Source organism: Perognathus longimembris, chromosome 11 (genome assembly GCF_023159225.1).
Source record: "Perognathus longimembris pacificus isolate PPM17 chromosome 11, ASM2315922v1, whole genome shotgun sequence".
Taxonomy (NCBI): Eukaryota; Metazoa; Chordata; class Mammalia; order Rodentia; family Heteromyidae; genus Perognathus; species Perognathus longimembris.
In genome coordinates this window covers 31,704,742-31,724,803 of record NC_063171.1, presented here as the reverse complement: position 1 = coordinate 31,724,803, position 20,062 = coordinate 31,704,742, and the positions used below count along the sequence as shown (strand labels likewise).

At 40.4% G+C, this 20,062-nt stretch overlaps 1 protein-coding gene across 1 annotated transcript in view; it reads right to left on the bottom strand.

Moving 5' to 3' along the window:
- Ildr2 (immunoglobulin like domain containing receptor 2) overlaps positions 1-20,062 on the bottom strand; it is a 59,767-nt gene that overhangs the window by 24,489 nt on the left and 15,216 nt on the right. Inside the window, exons 2-3 of the mRNA XM_048358184.1 lie at positions 17,605-17,937; positions 16,591-16,710 (exon numbers count right to left, since the gene is read on the bottom strand). Of these exons, the coding sequence (XP_048214141.1) occupies positions 16,591-16,710; positions 17,605-17,937 (453 nt within the window). The remainder of the gene's footprint in view (positions 1-16,590; positions 16,711-17,604; positions 17,938-20,062) is intronic.

Below are 20,062 nucleotides of genomic sequence, written 5' to 3'. Positions count from 1 at the left end.
CTAATGAAAAATCAAAGGAAAAGCTATGCTTCTAGCACACTAGGGAATGGGCTACTATAGGTGGAACAAGATGCTAGTGAGTTGGGGTAAAAGAAATCTTTACTCCCTTTACCTTTCTTTGGCTCTCCTCAATCAGAGGTGCTAATACAGTAACCCATGCCCTAACCCATATGAGTAGTGACCCCACATTTAGAAATCTACATGTGTATTCCAGGGGAAAAGAAGCATATGGTGGTGACATACACTAGCTTTAGGGTTGGCAATATGTCCTTCCTTCTTTCTGGCCTCCCTTTGCATAGGTGACTTGGGAAGATGAGCCTGGTGCTTACAAAGTTCCTTAGGAAGATAACTGGGAGCCATGTAGGCACTGGAGAAGGTTCTTGAAAGCAGTCTTCAGCCTAAACCTTCACAAAAGGTGCCCTGAAAGCTTATACTGGTAGGAGAACAAGAGGTTTGAAATCAAAATCTGAACAAGTGATTAAAAGCATATATTGTTCTCATCTGCAGTGTCCTCTGTACAAATATCTCTCGAAAACCCAACAAGGCAATAGACAGCTGGATAAAGATTAGGAATTCAGGGACTTGTCTCTCTTGAAGATATAATTAATACCTATTGCCAATCAATAGCCAATGATGAAGAAGTCAATATACAAGATTTGTTAACAAGACAGTTATCAGATACTTGATGGCAATTTTTTTCTATCTGAACAATTAGTATTTTTAAATACATCTCTTGTTATGTCTAGTTAAATGAGGAACTTTGCTTTTATGTACTCTCTAGTTCTCAAGTCTATCAATGTTTTAAACTCTTCTGGATATACTGTGATCTAAATCATTAATTTAGAGTCATAACAGAAATGTCACTAATGATATAAGCTGCTCATATGTAGGTTCATACAGGATATTAGCTTTGTGATAATTGTTAACTGTGCAAAATCCATACAGTTGAGGGTATGGAATGCTTGTATGTAGTATAAAGAGCATATTAAGTTGAAAAATCTGTGGGCCTAGAGTCACAATAGTTAAGGAAGCTTTGACTTGCCAATTACTACAGGCAAATTTCCTCTCCTTTCTAGGTTTTCTCATTAGTAAAAAGACAGGGTTGAATACAATAGTATGTAAGTAGGGAACCTATATAGCTTGGTTTGTCTAGGATGGTCCTGATTTATGACGTCTAATTATTAATAGCCTCTGTTTTGTGCTCAAAACATCCTAGTTTGGAAAAGTAATTATATGGTTACCTAACTATTTAACTTTAGTTCTTGAATCTGATATTCAGTGACTGGGGTTGCAAACTCAAAGATTACAGGGGCTAGCAGGCCGTGTAAATGTGTACAGCTGGCCAGATGTAAGACAACAAGGAACAGTGGCAACTGTTCTAGCCTATTGTTGCCCCCAAGGAAATGTGTCTTCAGGACGGTAGTTCATCCTATCATTCCAGATTCACCAGGCAGGCCCTAGGCTAGGAATGGTTGCATGTCCTTACTTCCAGCTACTGAGGAGACAAAAATAACTAGATTCCACCCCAGGCAAAAGCACCAACACTCTATTCACAGAGTAACTGAACCAAAAAGGGTTGAGAGTGTAGCTCAAGTGGCAAAATACAGGTATGAGGCCATGAGTTCAATCCCTAGAATTGCCAAATTTTAAAAAAATTACCAGGCCCCAGATTTTATGTTAAATATCCTGATTTTCAAATTCACAGTAACTAAACTCATATATTTTTAAAACAGTGGGATAAGCCAAGTTGAAAAAGCCTGTGGGCCATACATAACTTAGAGATGCTGAGTTTACAATTTTTGTGATGTACAAATACACAGGTATATCTATGAAAGGAAAAACCCAAAAACTGGATATCCCCACAGGCTGCCTGGGTTACTTTGCTGGTCTTCTAAAACTGCCTCTACACACAGAACAACAGTAAATATAAACTCTAGGCATCTGTGTTTAAATTAAAACTGCAAAGCACCAATGTTACACACATCAATATTATCCTTTCCTATTTCTGGGTAGCTGGAATGGTAATCGTGGAAGAACAATGAAAGGACTTTTAGTTTTTATTCTATACTTATTTTCTATAACTGAAAAATAGGTAAAATACCAGAAATATGGACAGGAAATTCACAAGGTTTGTCACTACATCAGGAAGACTTACTTCAAGTTTCACATTCTCCCTGAAGCAAAAGTCAACAGCTGATGCTTAGCAGGTGAGAATTTCCCATCATGCACCTGGGTAGCATTAGCCTCAGGGTAGTGTGGGTGACAGACTCTTGCAGAAAAAGTGGGTGAAATTAAATGTCTGCCGGATTCAGAACATAGTAGGAGTTTTGGTATAACAGACACCACCACTATATAAACAGCAGAGAGTGCTCTTATACCATGACTTATATTTTATTGAAGCTAAAGGCATTTGAAAAATTAGACTATCAGAAAGAATGACATTGCCCCATTTGTAAGGAAACGGAAGGACTTGGAAAAAATTATACTAAGTGAAGTGAGCCAGACCCAAAGAAACATGGACTCTATGGTCTCCCTTATTGGGAATAATTAGTACAGGTTTAGGCAAGTCATAGCAGAGCATCACAAGAGCTAAGTGAAATGAACTCCATGTTATGGAAACAATTGTTATATCACAGTTGTAACTACTTTCAACATCCCATCTGTATCTGTAGCTTCTATTATTGATGATGTTCTTGTATCACCTTCCAGTGGTTGTACCTACACTATCTCTGTAATCTTATCTGAGTATTTTGGAAACCGTATATACCGGTATTAGAAGTAGGAAATTGAAAGGGAATACCAAAATTGAGAGACACAGGGTAAAAAAAGACAAACAACTACAAAAGCAATACTTGCAAAACTGTTTGGTGAAAGTGAACTGAATACCTCAGGGGGGGAAAGGGAAAGGGGGAGGAGGGGGGGGTATGAGGGACAGGGTAACAAACAGTACAAGAAATGTATCCAATGTCTAACGTATGAAACTGTAACCTCTCTGTATATCAGTTTGATAATAAAAATTTGGAAAAAAAGAAAAATTAGATAATTCTGGAATCCTATATTTCTAAAAAATCATTTTGCTTCCAGCTCCTTCCCTGATAATTCCTAAGAAATGCTCTTGCCAGTTAGAAATGTGCTATCTTTTCTTCAATTCTATGGCACCCAATGAAAGCCTGATTTTAAAGCATCCCAACAATGGCAGTAGATGCAATCCAGATTTTAGCAGCACTTTACTACTCTTGTGAATCACTGTTATTCTTCCAGGATTCAGTGTAAGAATGGCAATTACAAGTCACTTTAATGTCTGAGGAAAGGATAAAAAGCAGTCCCGCAGGAGAAGGCCACATTTACTCTTTTCAAATCAAAGCTCAAACTATCAGTAAAAAAAATACAGTTTTCATGTAAGCACTCAGTTTTTTCCAAACCTTGCAAAATCTGTGACTAAAGAAATTTCCACATGAATAAACCAAATGAATCAGGCATAACTAATAGTTGGTGCTTATACACACACAAGCCACAATTTCATGTCATACTGTCAGAAACTTCATGGCCAGACATGTTCATACACTTTGGGTTGATTGCTCAGAGTAGAAGCAGGCACTATGAACAAGGCAATTTACATATTTTACCTATATGACTGTCTAATTTCACTGCTTTCTGAATGACACTTACCACCTTAAAGTTATCTCTAACTGAACTGTTTGTATACATTCCTGGAAACCAGGTCACTTCTGGAATGTTTCCAATTCATTCACTCGTTCAACCAATAAGTGTATATTATGCCAGGTGAACATAGAAATATGAATAAGATATGGTTAGTTCCTTAAGATGCTTGAAGAGCCCGTCTGGCCCACATTCATAAACTTGTCCAACAGTTGTGAGATCTAATTCCACTTTATACTTCTATGTCCCAAGGCATACTAAAATCTAAAGCCTCTCTTCCTGCCAAATCTGTTTCTGTCAACCTCCTTTGTGTTTTGGCATCAGATTCCATCTGGTCATGGGCTTTCCCCCAAAAGACACAGTGCATACCTATCTTCCTTTTTCTCCTTCATGCAGAACATTCTCTTCACACATTTCACAGCAGTTAGGTCCTGGTAACATATCCCCAAGGTGCTAATCTGCTTTTCTTGGTAGGCCAGGTTGCTTTCTTGGTAGGCAGGTTTTCCTTAACTTCCTTACTAAGATAAGCATCTAAACTGACTATTCAAGTCCTTACCACACATGGTCTATTGGTCTATGAGACTCTGAAACTGCCTGTTCAAGTCCTTACCACACACCGTCTGCCTCTGAAATACGTTCTGACAAAGCCCTGTAAGAACACTGCAATTAGAAAAGGCTTCTTCCTCATCATCTCCAGGGCTACTGCACACACCTTCATAAGAGCTCTTTCTTTTCAGTTATAATTATTCCTTATGTATGGAAGGGTGGAAACCTCTCCAAAGCAGGCAGCATGCTCAAAACTCAGTCTCCCTAGCAGACTAACAGGAGGAGGCACCTCATCCACTCATCAGACCTTCAAGTGTTTAGCAAACTGACAAACTGGACTTCTGGCTAGACTTCTGATTTGCTGCTTATTATAGTTCCCTTCTCCTCATTCCAAATGGAAGTAAGCTTTTAATGAAATGTATGAAAGGCCCATTCATCCATGAAATCATTCATTCAGCACTCTTCTCCATATTGTAGAATATTTCACACCCTGGGGTTCAATGTTACAACAACCTACACACATGAAAACATCCCCAAATGCCATCTTGCCAAGATGAGAGAATGGAAGCACCACCCCAGCCCACAGCCATGACTTAAGAACCACTAAGCTACCACGTATTTTTAAGAAACTCATTACAGAGATATAATAGACACTCCAATTTTAGCCAAAAGAAAAAGATTTTATTTCTCTAATACTCAGACTCCAAATCTGATTGCTAGTTTAACCATTCAAAATGCAAAAAGACAGCAAATACCATTGTGTCATTAAAAATGAACCTAAATACAAACGGATTAAAAATCCAGTGGAGAAAAAAAATGCAAGGCTAGGTACAGCAGTTATAAATTTCATACACACTAGATTTCAGATCCTAGATCTTAGCTATTCAGCTACTTGACATTAGACAAGGGGTTAATGCATTGCAATTCATGAAAAGGTGGGATCGCAACACTTTTTCCATTTTCATGATGCGTGTATCATAGTAATCTCCACTCACTTCCTTGAGCAAATTAACTAGAGGCCCTTCTTGGGTATTTCTATATGCTATACAAATGAGCCTTCTCTTTAGGACACTGACAAATGCCTTTCCTTCCCAGTTCCTTGCAGTTTCTTTCACCTCCTTTCTATTCAGTGTACATTTCTGCTTCACCGGCTTCCAGGTTTTCCTCATATGTTCTTGATCCATCTTCAGTGTACCCATCTCCACTTCTCTTATCTCCTAACCCTCCAAAATACTTCTTTCCTATGCCTTTGAGAACAGCAGACGCCTTTCTCTGGCCCTTTTAAGTGTAAAGATGTTTCTATGGCTATGCTTTAAGTGTGGTTTCTATGGCTATTTAAAAATCTCAAATAGATTGGAAATTTCCCAAGGGCACACATATCCCTGATTTTATTCTATATTACCATAGCAACCAAGCATTCAATAAATATAGTGTATGACTACCCATCACAAATGTGGATATAGCCTTCCTTTCATATATATATGTATATGTATAATATGTTTAAGCATTTCATGTGTTTACTTTTTTCCTTTTGTGTCTTCTGTATTTTAGTTCACTTTAAATTATAATCTTAGAGAAGACAGTGAATTCTCTCCATAAAATGATTAATATTTGACCAACTACAATTAACTGTTAATAAATGCTTCTGGATTTTTGGGCAGTGATTATAAGCTTGACATACAACATTGATTTCTGTCCACATAGAATTCTAAAATCTGATTTTATAGTCAGAAAGGGTCACAAAGATCTAGTTCATAGTGTCTCCCCCTCACCCATGTTTTCAGAAACTTGTAACTTTCAGAAAGAGGTTAAAAATCTTACCCAAAGCCACACAACAATATAACCATTCCACTATTTCCCCATTATCTCATTGCTCCTCAGCATGTATTAATCTTTAACTGAACGATCGGCAACTGCTTTCTAATCTCCTAGTATTTGCAGTGAGTGATTCTAAAATTTATTTGTGTTTGTGTCATTGTTGTTTTACTTATATCATTAAAGTACAATTTTCGAATGCAAAAAAAAAATGTTGGTAATGGTTGAAATTGTCAACACCTTTTAAAGTTGCAGCCAGAAATGATCAATCAGTCCATCATAACACAGTATGACCTAATTAAAAGGCATTCAACACCCTGCTACAAACTAATAAACAACAATAAAAAATGATTGCAAGTGCACTTAGCCTTTGCAAAGTGCTCTTGTGATTCAACTCCCTACCCCCAAAGAGTGAATAGATGCAAGATACTTTTTAGTAAATAAAATATGCTTGACTTAACCTAAAATGAGATGCCGAAGGCAAGCTGGATTTGACTCAACTGTGACATACAAAAAGGGGGGGGGGAATGTAACAGAAGTAGGAAATTGAATGGGGGGGGCAGTGTCATTTCTCTTGCGCTTTACATGGATGGGTGGGTGGGTGGATATTGATTAGCCTAGATACAAAGGTATCAATGATGGCTACTTTGCCAAAAAAAGAAAAAAGAAAGGCCCCGGGTTTTCGGGCAGACACACAGCTTGGTAGGTCTCGAATGGTCAGAGTTCTTGCCCTCTCTTCCATGACCAGCCCCTCTCCTAATGTGAGGGACTTGGATCATGCAGACTTTCCCAGCGCCCTCTCTGGAGAGGCTAATGCAGCCAAGCCTGGGGCGCAGCCCCCCGCGTGTGAACACAAACCTGCTCGCTTGAATAGCAGCAGCTGGCCTTGGGGAGGGGGGGGGGGAAGACGTGGAAACATGGAACAACTGTCTCTTGACCGGCTTTCAAGCCTTTCATTCTTTCTTGGCCAGACTGAGCGGATTTCGCGGCACCGCCCACCGCAGCGCTCGCCCCGCACCTCCGCCCGGGAGCGGGGCCCGCGGGAGCAGCTCAGCCGACTACAATGAGCGCGCGGGCTGCCCCAGCTGCTCCAACACCGCCCCGGGGTAACCACGGCAACCGCGGCCGTCAGGAATGCGCGCTAATTGAAGGCCGAGTTCCTCCCACAGGGATGAGCAACAAGTGAAGCAAAAATAGTGAGTTGGGATGCAAGCTGAGGGAGGGCGGGCAGGCGAGGAGGCCCGGTGCTGCTGGATCCAGAACTAGGTGGCTGGAGGATTAGAGATCTCGGTGTTCTTAACAGGGCAGTGGACAGATAACCACCTTTCCAAAATCTGAGGGCAGCTTTATTACTATTCTTTTCAGCCTGTTAGGGTTACATCAAGCTAACATCTCTTTGCTGGACTCCTTTGCTTCAAGTAGATATCAATGTATTTTCACATGCTCATAGGTCTCCATGAATGAAATGCCTCCTAACATCAACAGCCGGGCAGGTGAAGGGGAGCTGAAACAAGTTTGCCGTCGAATCCTCTAGGTCTTCTGTTCTCTTCAATCAAGAGGAGACGCTTCCCAGTGGTCCTCATCTGGACCTGTGTGGACAGTCCCAGGTTATGCCTCTGGTCTTGTTCTAAATTATTTTAATCCATGGCCCTTCATATCCTTGTGTGAAGGATAAGTGATACCATTGCCCTATCTAAAATCTACCCAGACCTACCCACACCCTACTCCAAGTCTTAAGTCTTTTCCAAACTCCTTCAGACTTCATGGAATGGCTCATGCGACCTAATCCTTGCATTTAGGTTAGGCACCTTGCATTTAGGTAAACATCTATAACTATGGGCCATGTACTAAGAAAATGGGGGAGATGGGCGCTTCCAACAGCAGATGAAATATAGCAGCCCAAAGACAGCATGTTGGGACAGTTTTCCCCCAAAACCACTAGCAGGAAGATTACAAGGTGCTGATTAGGGTCACTGCTGGCAAGACCCAGCACAAATGTAAATATGAATCGACTCCCAGTTCACATGGCCTATGAAAGCCTCTGTCTTGGGAATGTGCTGTAGGAAAATCAGCTCTTTAACAGGAGTCCCTAAAGGTGTGAGAAGGGAACTAACACTTGCTGAGTTCTTATATGCCTTTTACTTTTCACCAGAGGTCTTCTGTGTAACTTCTATGACCCCTGTCAAAGACAGTGACTTGTCCAAGGTCACGTAAGTCCAGGGCTGTCTGACTCCAAAATCCCTGATGTTCACAGTAGACCAGATCTAGTACTTAAACCAACGTTCACAACCTGCTACTATTGAAATTTAGAGTCCAGGTAATTCTTTGCTAGGTATAAGAGACTATCCTGAATACTATAGGAAGTTTACCATCCTTCCTGGCCACTACCCACTAGGGTGTCAAGCTCCTTACAAGCTATGACAACTAAAACATGTCTCCAAACATTGTGACATGTCTGAGGGTAAGGTAAAAATATGCCACCTTTTGAGGGACCAATGGCCTATTTAAGGTCTAAATACAAGTTTAGTCTTTTCTTGTATTGTTCTCTAGTTGCTTCAGAACTGTAACTTTTATCTTTATCAAAATACTGTAAAACAGTGCTATTTACTGTAAGGTTGGACAAAGGAGACCTCCACATGGTTGTTCAGGCAGAAGAGAGTTTATTTGGGAGAACTGAACTACCAGACTGCCCAAAATGTGTGCAGAGAGCAGACTTATGGCAGGGAAAAAGGTTATATGGGGGGGGGGGGGGGCAGGGAGGAGGTATGGCTCCAGTGGATGTGGAAGTGACCTCAGAGCCTGGGAACCACTCAGAGTCCAAAGAAAGCGTGACCAGCTCAGATAAGGAAGTGATCTCAGAGCCTAGGGGACCTCCTACTGCCCCTAGATGTGCCAGTTACCTGGATTGCAGGTGCTGGGTGGAGACTGCTAGAGAAGGCCACAGTTGCATGGAGGGAGAACAAAGGGGAAGGAGCCATTTTCTCCCAGGCAAACCTACCATTTACTTTTTGTCATCACTGTGCTAAGGACATAGCATGCCAAAAACACTTGTTAAAGGCTAGGTGCAGTGGCTTATGCCTGTAATCCAAACTATTTGGGATGTGTAAGTGCACACCTGGACTGCTGTCTAAGGCTGGTAGGGGCAAGATGGGGAGTGTGAGAAGCTATCTGAAGAATACCAAAAGCCAAAAGGGCTGGGGACTTGGGTTAAGCGGTAGAGCACTTGCCTTGCAAATGCAAAGCCCTGAGTTCAATCCCTAATACTGCACATAGGTAAGGGAAGGAAGAAATCTTCTTAAAGTTCAATGTTAATTTAAGTACTCAATCCATTCTATGGTGCCTACCAACGTACAAGGTTGGGACTGTGCTGTGGAGACATCTAAAGACGAATGCATGCTTCTTGCAGAACAAAAGTGCATATGGTCCCATGATTATAGAACACCCACCCCTTCAGTAGAATGCTTGTTATTCACGGTCATTAACTGGAATTAGATTCTAGTGGATGCCTGACTAACTTTTCTGGCTTCCCCCCCCCCCCCCTCCTGTATCCTTTCAACACATTTCTCTGGGTCTTCCTAAAAACAAGACCAACAGAGAGCCATGGTACATAAGTTTAGGCAAAGCAGACCAGGGCAGGAATGAGAGAGAAAGAAGGCAGTGGGACAGGGCCTGAAAAGCTTGCTTGCTACTTACTTGTTTTCTGCCTATTTGTTTCTGCCCTCTTAGGGGAATCAACCCCACTTCAAGTCTTTTACATAGGGCCACAGCACTGAAGCATGATCAGGCCTACAAGCAAAATGTGGGCAGGGCCCCTAACAAGTTGTTCCAATGGAGAAACCTCCAGATTTAAGGCTAGAGTCATTCTTTCTTTCATTTCTACCAGGAGTAAACTTTTTCTTACTTTTCCTCCGATTCTTTTTTCCTTCCTCCTCTGTTTGTAAATCTTCCAGAGAAACAGCAGCAGCCACTCTCAGAGATCAAAGTTTTAGCAGGCAACAAAGACCTCAGAGGAGGCTGTTGCCATGGGAACTCTGGGAGCTGAGGCCCTTTTAATCAGCAAATCTCCTTGGTTAGCAGCACTAGGCTAGGGCTGGCAGAGTGAGAGAAGGGGGAGGGGGAGTTGTGGCAACAAGTAGCCTTTCTGAACAGTCTGAACTAAAGTCCCTGGGATGAGAGATGGACAGGATTCAAATGGAAGGAGCATAGGGGTGGCTAGAAGGTCATTTCTAAATAGCCTTAAAAAATGCTTCTATCAAATACCCTTAATGTCACCCCTCTGGAGAACTCCCTTCCCAGCGATCCACTGGTTTCTTATTAGGTTCCTAAGGGCCCTTTTACAGAAATGGGAAGAAAAAAAATATGCCAGAATAACAATGTCAAGCACAGTATTATGAATAGCTTGAATTTTTTTTTAAATGCCCGCCCTTCACCACTTATCTAGGTAATATATGCTGTACTTTTGAGTAAGTCACAGAAGGAGATGGAATAAAAAATAGGAATATGACAGGAAAACAAAGGTAATTGTGTGGCATTACATCCCAAGGAAGAATCAATCCCAAATTAAATTGCCTACTCATGAGGACCTGCTGAGAGCATACCTATTTCTAGCCTCTGGGATTAGCACTGCATTTGGCCCATAAAGAAGAAGAAACTCAAGAGAATTCCCTAAAATGTTAAGTGAGTGAGTGAAGCTGGGGGGGCGGGGGGAGGTGTTCCTGCCTAGCATTCTTTTCTTTTCCATTTGGAAACTACTGCCTAGCTTCCGGTAGGAAGCTACTCCTTTTTCCTTATCACTTCAGTTCCTCTGATTCAGCTGTGGCTGAGGTTCACTACATTCTTCTCCCAACACACACGTTACCCCCAACAGCAGTGCTTTCAGACTATGGAGAAAGAGGCACTTTGTCCCCCTGAGATAGAAGGTGCTAAAGACTATGCAAATATGGACTGCTCAGGCTCTCTTTGTCCCATGTAGAGAGAACCTGATTGAAAATGAAGCTAATACAGAGAAATAGAGCACAAGAAGGAGGTAAAGAGAGAAATTCCCTGGCACTCAATATGAACACCAGGACTTGATCATGCTTGAGGCCACACAAGAGACTCTGATCGATGCTAAAGCTCATTAGAATTTTTATAATTTCCCTCAACCACCCATAATTATCCAAAAGTTATTATTTACTTTTTGGCCTTTCTTTAGATCGAATTTAAACACCTCTATGCTTCTGTCTCCTTACTCATTTCTTAGGCCACAGGTAGAAGCATTCATCTACCCACATTCCCACATGGGCCCTGTTCCCTTTTTCTGTAATTAAAGGCCTTTAAACAAGCTACCACAGGAGACATCAGAAAGAAGGGGTCAGGCCCTCATATTGTGCATAGAAAGAAGCAAGGACAAGGCGAGCTGCTTTTAGATTTTAAAATAATAACTTCTCTGCATGAGCCTTCCTGAAATGGTGAAGTCCTTTTCCTGCCTGCTGGAGCTGCCCCAGGAAACTTTATCCCTATCCAAACAGTGACATGCTTCCATGTTATAAACAGCCTGTCCTTGCCGTTGATCCTAGACCAGTGTCGAATTGCAGGGTGGCAGATTTCTGGACACTCCCACCTTCTGTGACTGTCTCCTGGTATGGCCCTACCATCACAAACGTCTGTCTAAATGGTTCTAAGGGATCCATCACTGTCATCTCAAAGCACCCCAAACTCTGTGCACGTTTCTTAACTTCAGAATGACTTTACCTTCTGAATCATCAAAAAGACATTAAAGGGTGTTCAGTATAGTTTTCCTGTTTAATGTGAAATCAGTGCTTGTCCTCCTGTGTCTGTGAATCATGTCTTTGGATATTTTGGAAACCTCTGAAAGAAGCATCCATAGCAGTTTGTGGATGGTTCAGAGGTCCAGGGTGGAAGGAACATGAGTCAGGCTCAGTGGGGAGGTACTGAATGGAGACAAGAAGAATTGTGCCTTTGAAGTCACAGTTTCCCACAGAAATAAGGTGAAAAGCTGAAACAGACCTGGGGCAAGTAGAAATTATGACCTATGGCCCCAAGCAGCAGCCATAGTTTTAAGCAAAGCTCATTCTACAGCATCTTAATGAACACAGGATGTATGGTCTTATGGAAAAGATTAAAACTAACCAAGGGTCTACATGATCGGGTTTGATCAATACTTTTGGGAGGATAGATTGGGAGGTGGTCTACAACTTGTCTCACACTCAGCCCTTTTCTTTTAGTTACTTTTGAGATAGGGTTTTTGCTCAGAGATAGCCTGCACTGTGGTCCTCTTATGTGCCTCCCGCTCAACTGAGACCAACCGGCAGGCACTAATATACCTGGATTATGAGTGGATATGGAATCTTGATAACTTTGCCAAGGTGGGCCTCAAGCAGCAATTCTCCTGATCTCCACCTCCCAAGCTGCTAGGATTACAGTCATGGGCTGCCACACCCAACAACACTTTTTAAATACTGGGGTAATAGCCAGAGAATTAGAACCTTAATTTCTTTATTTGGAAAATGCAGAAAATAATATCTACCCTCCTGTTTTACAAGATTATTACAGAAGTATTTTATGTGCCATAATTTACTATCAATGTACGGTTTTATTAGGGATGTAGACATTTGCTGCTGTTTGCATGCCACATTTATCCTTCCTTTTTTATACTAATTCTTTTCCATATAGACTTCTCTTGATGGACTATCAACCAAGAATCCTTGATCTTCCAAGGCTAAGCAGTAGACCATTGACCTAAGTGGGCCAGTTGGGCTCTCTCTTGAGGCTGATTCTTTAGTAGGAAAACATAAGAACCAGATCTGCCTCCTTGAATCCCAATACATACTCAACACTAAATAACATTAAAGAGGCATGAAGTATTACAGATTCTGTCCACTTATCTAAAAACACTAAAATATCTTTATTCCAAATATTCCAAATATTGCAGATATAAAAATAATAGGAACTGACCCTTAAAGCTCATGGTCCAATGCTATTAATTTTCCCCAATTTTGTATAGGAAACCAAAACAAGTACACATGCTGTACCAAAGTTACCATTCACATAAAGTAAACTGTACAGTACACAATCAGAAGGTTCTGTTCTATTCTTGTTCCCTTTTATCATCTTCCTGGGTGACTCATCTATTTTCAAGGCTTTGCCTATCTATTGGCCATGGTAATCAAATCTATTATCTTTGATTTTCATTCTCCACTGAGTTCCAGACCTACATCTCCAACCATCAGCAAAATATCCCTATCTTGGTGTCCCAAGGGCATCTTATATTCAACATGTCTAAATACAAAACTCATCCTCCTACGTCCCTGCCCTTCTTTCCTACCTGTGTCCTCTTTTTAATTGATGGAATAGCTGGCTACCCAGATAGTTAGAATCACAGTGTCCTCTGTCTCTCATTTTCTTATTTATACATTACTTCCACCCTAGAAGTATTCTATGCTGTCTGCTCTCAATTCCCTACTCTGGTTTAGAATCTTGAACTTTCACTTGTGCTGATATAGCAGCCTCACATCTGATCTTCTGCTCTGGATCTCCTCTCTTTGATGTATCTTCTGCCCTGGTGCTAACAATTATTTGGACCATGAGATATCTCATTCCTCTGTTAATGTTTCTTCACTGGATCCCCCAAGCTCTTCAAGATGAAATCCAAAATCCTCAGTCTTATATACAATATTTCATCTTGCCCTATTAATTCTCCCATCCTCACCTTTGTAAGTATCATGTGAAAACTAAATTCTTCTTAACTTTGTTCCTAATTTATCTCCATAATTCATTACTAATGCATCAGAAATTCTAACCAGTCTTCAGATCCCTGTTTTGTGATCAGCTCCAAGATAAGTTAAAGTGGCTGGCTCGCTGAAAACACCATCAAGACTTCCTTTACTTAACTTTTGTGAGATTGGTCCAAAATCTCTGATCTCTTGCACAAGATGAGCAACAACCACCCCGGGATTTTAGTCTAATAATTTCAGAATTAAAATAAAGCTTAAAGATAGCTTAGTCGTCTCCCAAGGACATTCATTCCATCTCTAGATGCCTCCAGTAAACAGTTGTTCCTTTACATGGAGACAGGTCCCTCCTCTTGTAACTTCAACTTCTCCCCAGTCAAAGTATGTTTCCAACCCCTCACATACAATTTCATTTCAAATACTTAGGGACATTCCACCCCCCCCCCCGCCACCATGGTTTCCATTTTAAATCCTTTTTCACAGAATAAATCCCCCAGTGATTCCTCTTGTAAAATTCAGTGACAGAGCCAGTGGCTCATGGATACTGTAATTAGTAAGCTGAGGATCCCAGTTATCTTTCTACTGATGGCTCCACTGCTTTGGGCTTTACCTCAGAAATCAGGTTGCTCTCCTGATCGCTCTTAAAAAAAAGAATACCTAACCAACAGATGTGCAGAATATAGCTAACACTGTAACAATACACTGTAAAATTTTATAAAGTGGATGTCAAGACAAAGAAGATTCAGAACTGTGTATTTATTACTTCATGTTCAAAAGTCTCAAATTAACCTCTTTAAATAAGTAACACAAAGTAGTGTTACCTTAAAAAGCTTTCCTGCTAAATTTATCACATTTTGATCATTTCTAATTAATGTAGAACATAGCAGAACTTCATTTTCTCCTCAAAAGTAGCATATGTAAATAGTTTCGGATGAGCTTGTTTAGGTGCATAGCTTTTACTGCACTGTGTTTGATTTGCAGCTTCCTCAGTTTTCATTCACAATTATTTTCAGCATTACATTAACTTCTGTTCTTCATCTTTCCTCCCATTACTGCTGACCATGGACATCTGAGCCTTCCTTTCACCTACCAGCTACTGGCTCCTTTTAGCCCTAAGAACAACCTCTTCAACACAACTTCAAGTGTATTTTTTTTGTCAGTTGCTGAGCTTGAACTCAGGTCCCCTGTTTTGTCCTTGAGCTTTTTTTGCTCAAGGCTAGCACTCTACCAATTTGAGCCACAGCTCCACTTTTGGTTTTCTGATGGTTGAGTTGAGATAAGAGTCTCAGAGACTTTCATGTCTGGGCTGGCAGGAATAGCTAGGATTACAGGTATGAGCCACCAGCACCAAGCTCACGTATGTTTTGATCCAGTGGAATGCCTAATTATACATTCAATACATCTTCCAATGACAAAGCTTTCACTCTATTCATTTCCCCACACTTATAGAACAACTGGAACCAAATTATTTACAGTAATTTTTTTACCTAGCCTCCTTTTCCTGCACAATTACTTTTCTGCAAATGGCTGCCCCAGCCAAATAGCTGTGTTCACAATTAGCTAATTGCAGGCTCAATGAGCCACTTGTTCCCACAAAGTTGGCTATTAGAGTTGGGTGATTAGGCAAAAATTTATCTTTTTTATTTCCTCTGATTTACAGAGCCAAAGCAGATCTTAAATGCAACCCCCCCACATTAGTTTACAATGTCAATATAAACCTTTTAATTCTCTATTTCATTTTGCATAGCTGTCCTATTTCCATGCTTCTACAAGTCCCAAGATCCAAAGATTATGCCTGATTTAAATCAACTTTCTAATAAGGTAGACCAATATTAGCTTAGTCCAATTTATAAAGTATAAGCCAAATGTGTCAGAATTTTTATTTTGCCAGAGTCACAACAAATACTAAAACTAAAAATTATAAATAGAAAACGTTATTGTATCCACAGGGATTTAGTTTCTCACAAAGTGTGAAAATTGATCCTCAACTTTGTTTCTAAAACAAATTACCCTTACATATTCTCCAATTACTGTCATCTGGTTTTTTTTTTTTTTTTGAAGCTTTGAAAAAGCATACATTCTCAGCAACTTTTTCCCCTACAATTGATTCAGTTTATTTTATTATAATTTTTTAATCCAACCAACATTTATGGAGCACATAGCATGCACCCAATTTACAAACAAGAAGGTTTTTTTATCCCCAACCCTCCTCTAATCCACAAAAGAGGAAAAGAAGCCAAGATTAAGGGGTTTTGTTATGACAAAATTAATATTAATAAGGATTAGATGTCTTTGTTTTGAGAATAACTCAGTTCCAATTAAACACTAGCACATCTCCTAAATATCTCTTTTCATTGGGTACCTTTTGTTACTGCACTCTCCAGTTTGTAACCATCTTGTCTTATGGCTTGTCTTAAGTGGGGGTAATTGAGTGGGAAAGATTCCTGATGTCTCTAAAGATGCTTACACACCAATGAAGCCTTACCTCTCTCATCTCTTCCTACATCAAAGGCCTGTGACATTTCCTCTAACAATTAGCATATAAAACAGCAATGAAGAGTAAGAGGGATATCAGTTTTAAAGGTGAATGTGGAATGAAGGAGAGAGCAGAAGAAAAATCTGAGTCAATGCTCAAAGGGGGATCCTAAGCCCTCAAGAAGCAAGACATAATAAATATAGGTACTACTCACAAAGAGCAAGTTCTTAAATAAAATTCTGTCTGTACAACAGACAGATGGTATGTGATCTGTCATCTACGCAAGGAGGAGAGATGTGAGCAGAGAGACACAATGCAAGCAGGCTAAGATGAAACTTGTTGCCTCTGTTTTTCACTTACCCAACACCAACAATTCCACAGAGTCCTCGTTTTTGCCCTCCAGGTCATCGGGGGTGGTGATGATACAGTAATACAGTCCACTGTCTCCCCACATGAGTTTTCCAATCTGAAGATCTGCATCTGTTATCACAAAAAGAAGGACTCAGTCCTAAAACTGTGTCCTCTGAAAGGAAAGCATGGGACAATGGGGACTGAAAGGAGGCAACCCTTCTGGGTGTCTACAGTGTTCGATCTTGACCTGGATGACAGTTGACAGATGTTTGCTTTACTGCAAACAAAAACTTTAAAATAGTAAAAAAAAAACAACAACAACAAAAAAAAAACAGCTTTCCTCAGGCCATAGGTCTAGTTCTGGTCCAATTTCATAAATAGATGATGACTCTGAATCAGACCAGATAGATAAATCAAGCCAGAATGCCAGATAAATCCCAAAATAATTCTGGATGTCTGGAAATAAGCTGATTTCATAGGAATACTTCCAAATTTGAATAATCAGGTAAGTCATATCAGATTCTTAGCTTTCCCTACCTGAAACTTTAGGAAGTGGGAAAGAGTGTGGAATCAATACAATGTTCCTAGGGCTCAAACCATCAATCTACCTGGCCCTGTGACTTGTATATAGACAATCTTTCTCCCAGCAAAGGAATTTCTTAGGAAAGTCTGCTTTTCAAAAGCCATAAAGGTGATGATCTCAAGGTGTAGGGAAGTTTGACCAAAGGTGTTTCACAAGAAACCATTTCAATTCCATTCTGAAAACAATCTCTGAGACTCAAGGTTAGGCTGCGGAAAGACTATTCTGGAGCTCTTCTGTTTTCCTTAGATACTACACTGTCTACTTTCCTCCTCCCACCGTGCAGCCAAAGCAATTAACTAGGTATCTTGTTGCTTCTATCTCCCATAGCCACTTCTTAAAGTGTTACAGAAGGTGAACCAAGAGGCTGACATCTTCTGTCTGGGAAGAATGGAACTAATCACCACCTGTCCCCATAGACTCAAAAACAAGGTCATCAGTACCATGAACAATCGTGATCTCTCTGCCCCTGTAGAAATCCCCCAGGGTAACAGTTGAGCCCTGTTTTGAAGCTACCACACGAACAGTCCTCCTGCTGTCTAAACAATCCAAGTAGGGGTCCCATTCCAGGTTCCTCTTGCTGAGAGACTGAGTCCGGAGAGAGGACATGCCCAAGGATTCCCCCATGCGGTCCTGGCAGTAGGACTTGAACTTCCACTGTACAACAGCAGGCTGATGGGAGGATGTAGAAAAGTGGCAACGAAGCACAGTGGGCTGGAAGAGCATGGCCACTTTCTTCTTGTCGGGCACGGTGACCTGAAGTCCTTCAACCATTGCTGCAAGACAGAATGAACATGTCCATGCATTATCCTTATTGTGAACCTCACTTCCTATACTTTCTTACCTCACTTCTCTAACCTATTTCTCCCCTATCTTCTCCATTCAACAAATGTCATCAGTGTTCACCTGGCTACCTTGTGCAGAAACTTACCTCATTCCCCATATTCAATCATTTGCTAAGTAAGTCAATTTGATCTCTTAACACCACAATTTAACTCTTTTTCTCTCTCTCTCTTTCCTTCCATCTTTCTGTCTCCCTTTCTTTCCCTGGTACTAGGGCTTGAATCTAGTATTTCTTGCTTGGCTAGTGCTCTCCCACTTAAACCAAGGCTCCGGTTCCATCATACTGCAATTGCATTCATTTAGGCCCTCCTTTGTTGCTCAAACAATGATCTCTTGTTTTTCAGCATCCAGTGCATTCTCTTTGTTATAATTTAGGTGATCTGTTTTGAAACTCTGACTGTTAACAGCTCTTTCTTTAAAGTCTTTCCTGGTCCTCCATGACCTTCAAGATAAAACCCAGCACCCCTTGACAAGGCATTCAAATACTCCTCCACCATAAGCCCTAACCTCCTTGGAGTGCCACTATTTGAATACCACACAGTGAGCACATCAAGCAACTAAGTCTTTGTACATGACATTCCCTATCTCTGAAATACTTTTCCTTATTTCATTCCTTAGGAAACTCTTTTCTGTCTTTCAAAATCCAGTTCAAAGGTTTATTTTACAAAGCTACCTTTCACCAATCAATCAGTTCATCAATTCTTCCTCTGTGCCCATGATATACTATGCATTTTGTCTAGGCATTAGCATTATTTTGCAAATATTTATTTTCATTTATTTTTAGGTAAGGTACGTATTTTCCTGCATTGCCTTATAAAGCTCATGAATATTTGCTACAAAAAACAAATATTTGCTACATAATAAATGAAGCCAGGAAGTATGAGCTCAAGAGGAAGTGACTTCCTTTCTAACTGGTGACCAAGCAAATGGGCCAGAGATAAAGGAGAAAAGAAGTCTTTGACAGAAATTGAGGATTTGACATCAAAAGCAGTAGACTAAGTTCAAAAGCTTTGAAGGGTAATCAAAAGAAGAAAAGAAAGTCTAACAATCAGATCAAAAATTCAAGTAGTAAAAATATCCAACCTGAGTGACCAAAAAAGAGGGAAGTTTCTGTGAATGAGAGACCAAGGGAGTTTGAGAGAGAAGGGTCATATTTGAGCTCAATTGTAATATCTAAAAATTGCAAGCAATGTGCATATAACTTCCTCAGTTGAATAAGAGAATCAAGCATTTCTAGCTTAGAAACTTGTGTTAGAAGCAGAAATAGAATTATGATGAGAGACAGGAAAAAATGAATACAAAGATAAAATGAAGTTCTTTCAAGTAGCTTGGGACTTAGGGTTCTTCCCTAGAACTACAGCAGACTGAGTGGGGTGAGAAAAGACTACTTTTCATCAAATGCCTCCTGACTTCGGTCCCCAATGACATTCTGCAAGACAAACTGACCCTTGCAGCTTAAACACATTTACTTAGGAATGCCTCTTGATGAAGCACTCTTGACAAGGGAAAGATAGCATAATTTCATGCCTGTCTCCTGATTTCCAGACCAGTATCATGAAGAAAAAAAGCAAACAAACAAAAAATAACAGATTCTAATTCCTGTTAGGAGACAAAGGTGTCTGCTGTCTATGTGGAATTTGGAAGTAAACACAGCAAGAATATTTGAGACTGTTTTAGTCCTACCAAGTGCTCAATAGATACTTACAAATATATAAATGGATGAGAAGATGAATGACTATTAATATGAGAATTTCTAGGACTTTGCAGAGGAAACTGGTTGATGAGTCATAGATAGCATAGTATAGTAAAATAGCATTGGCACCAAGTAGGCAGGGCTTTGAATATCATCTGGCACATTCTAGTGGTGAGGCTTTAAGAAGTCTTTCCAGCAACCTGAGACTCATTTTCCTTACTTATGGGTGTTATTATTACCATGTGTTATCTCATTGGGCCTCCAAAAAGTAAGACTCAACACGAAAGTGTTGACATGGGTGAAGAGTATATCTTAAATACAAATACTACTCCCCTCACACCTTTCCTGTCAATTCTGACGCTCCT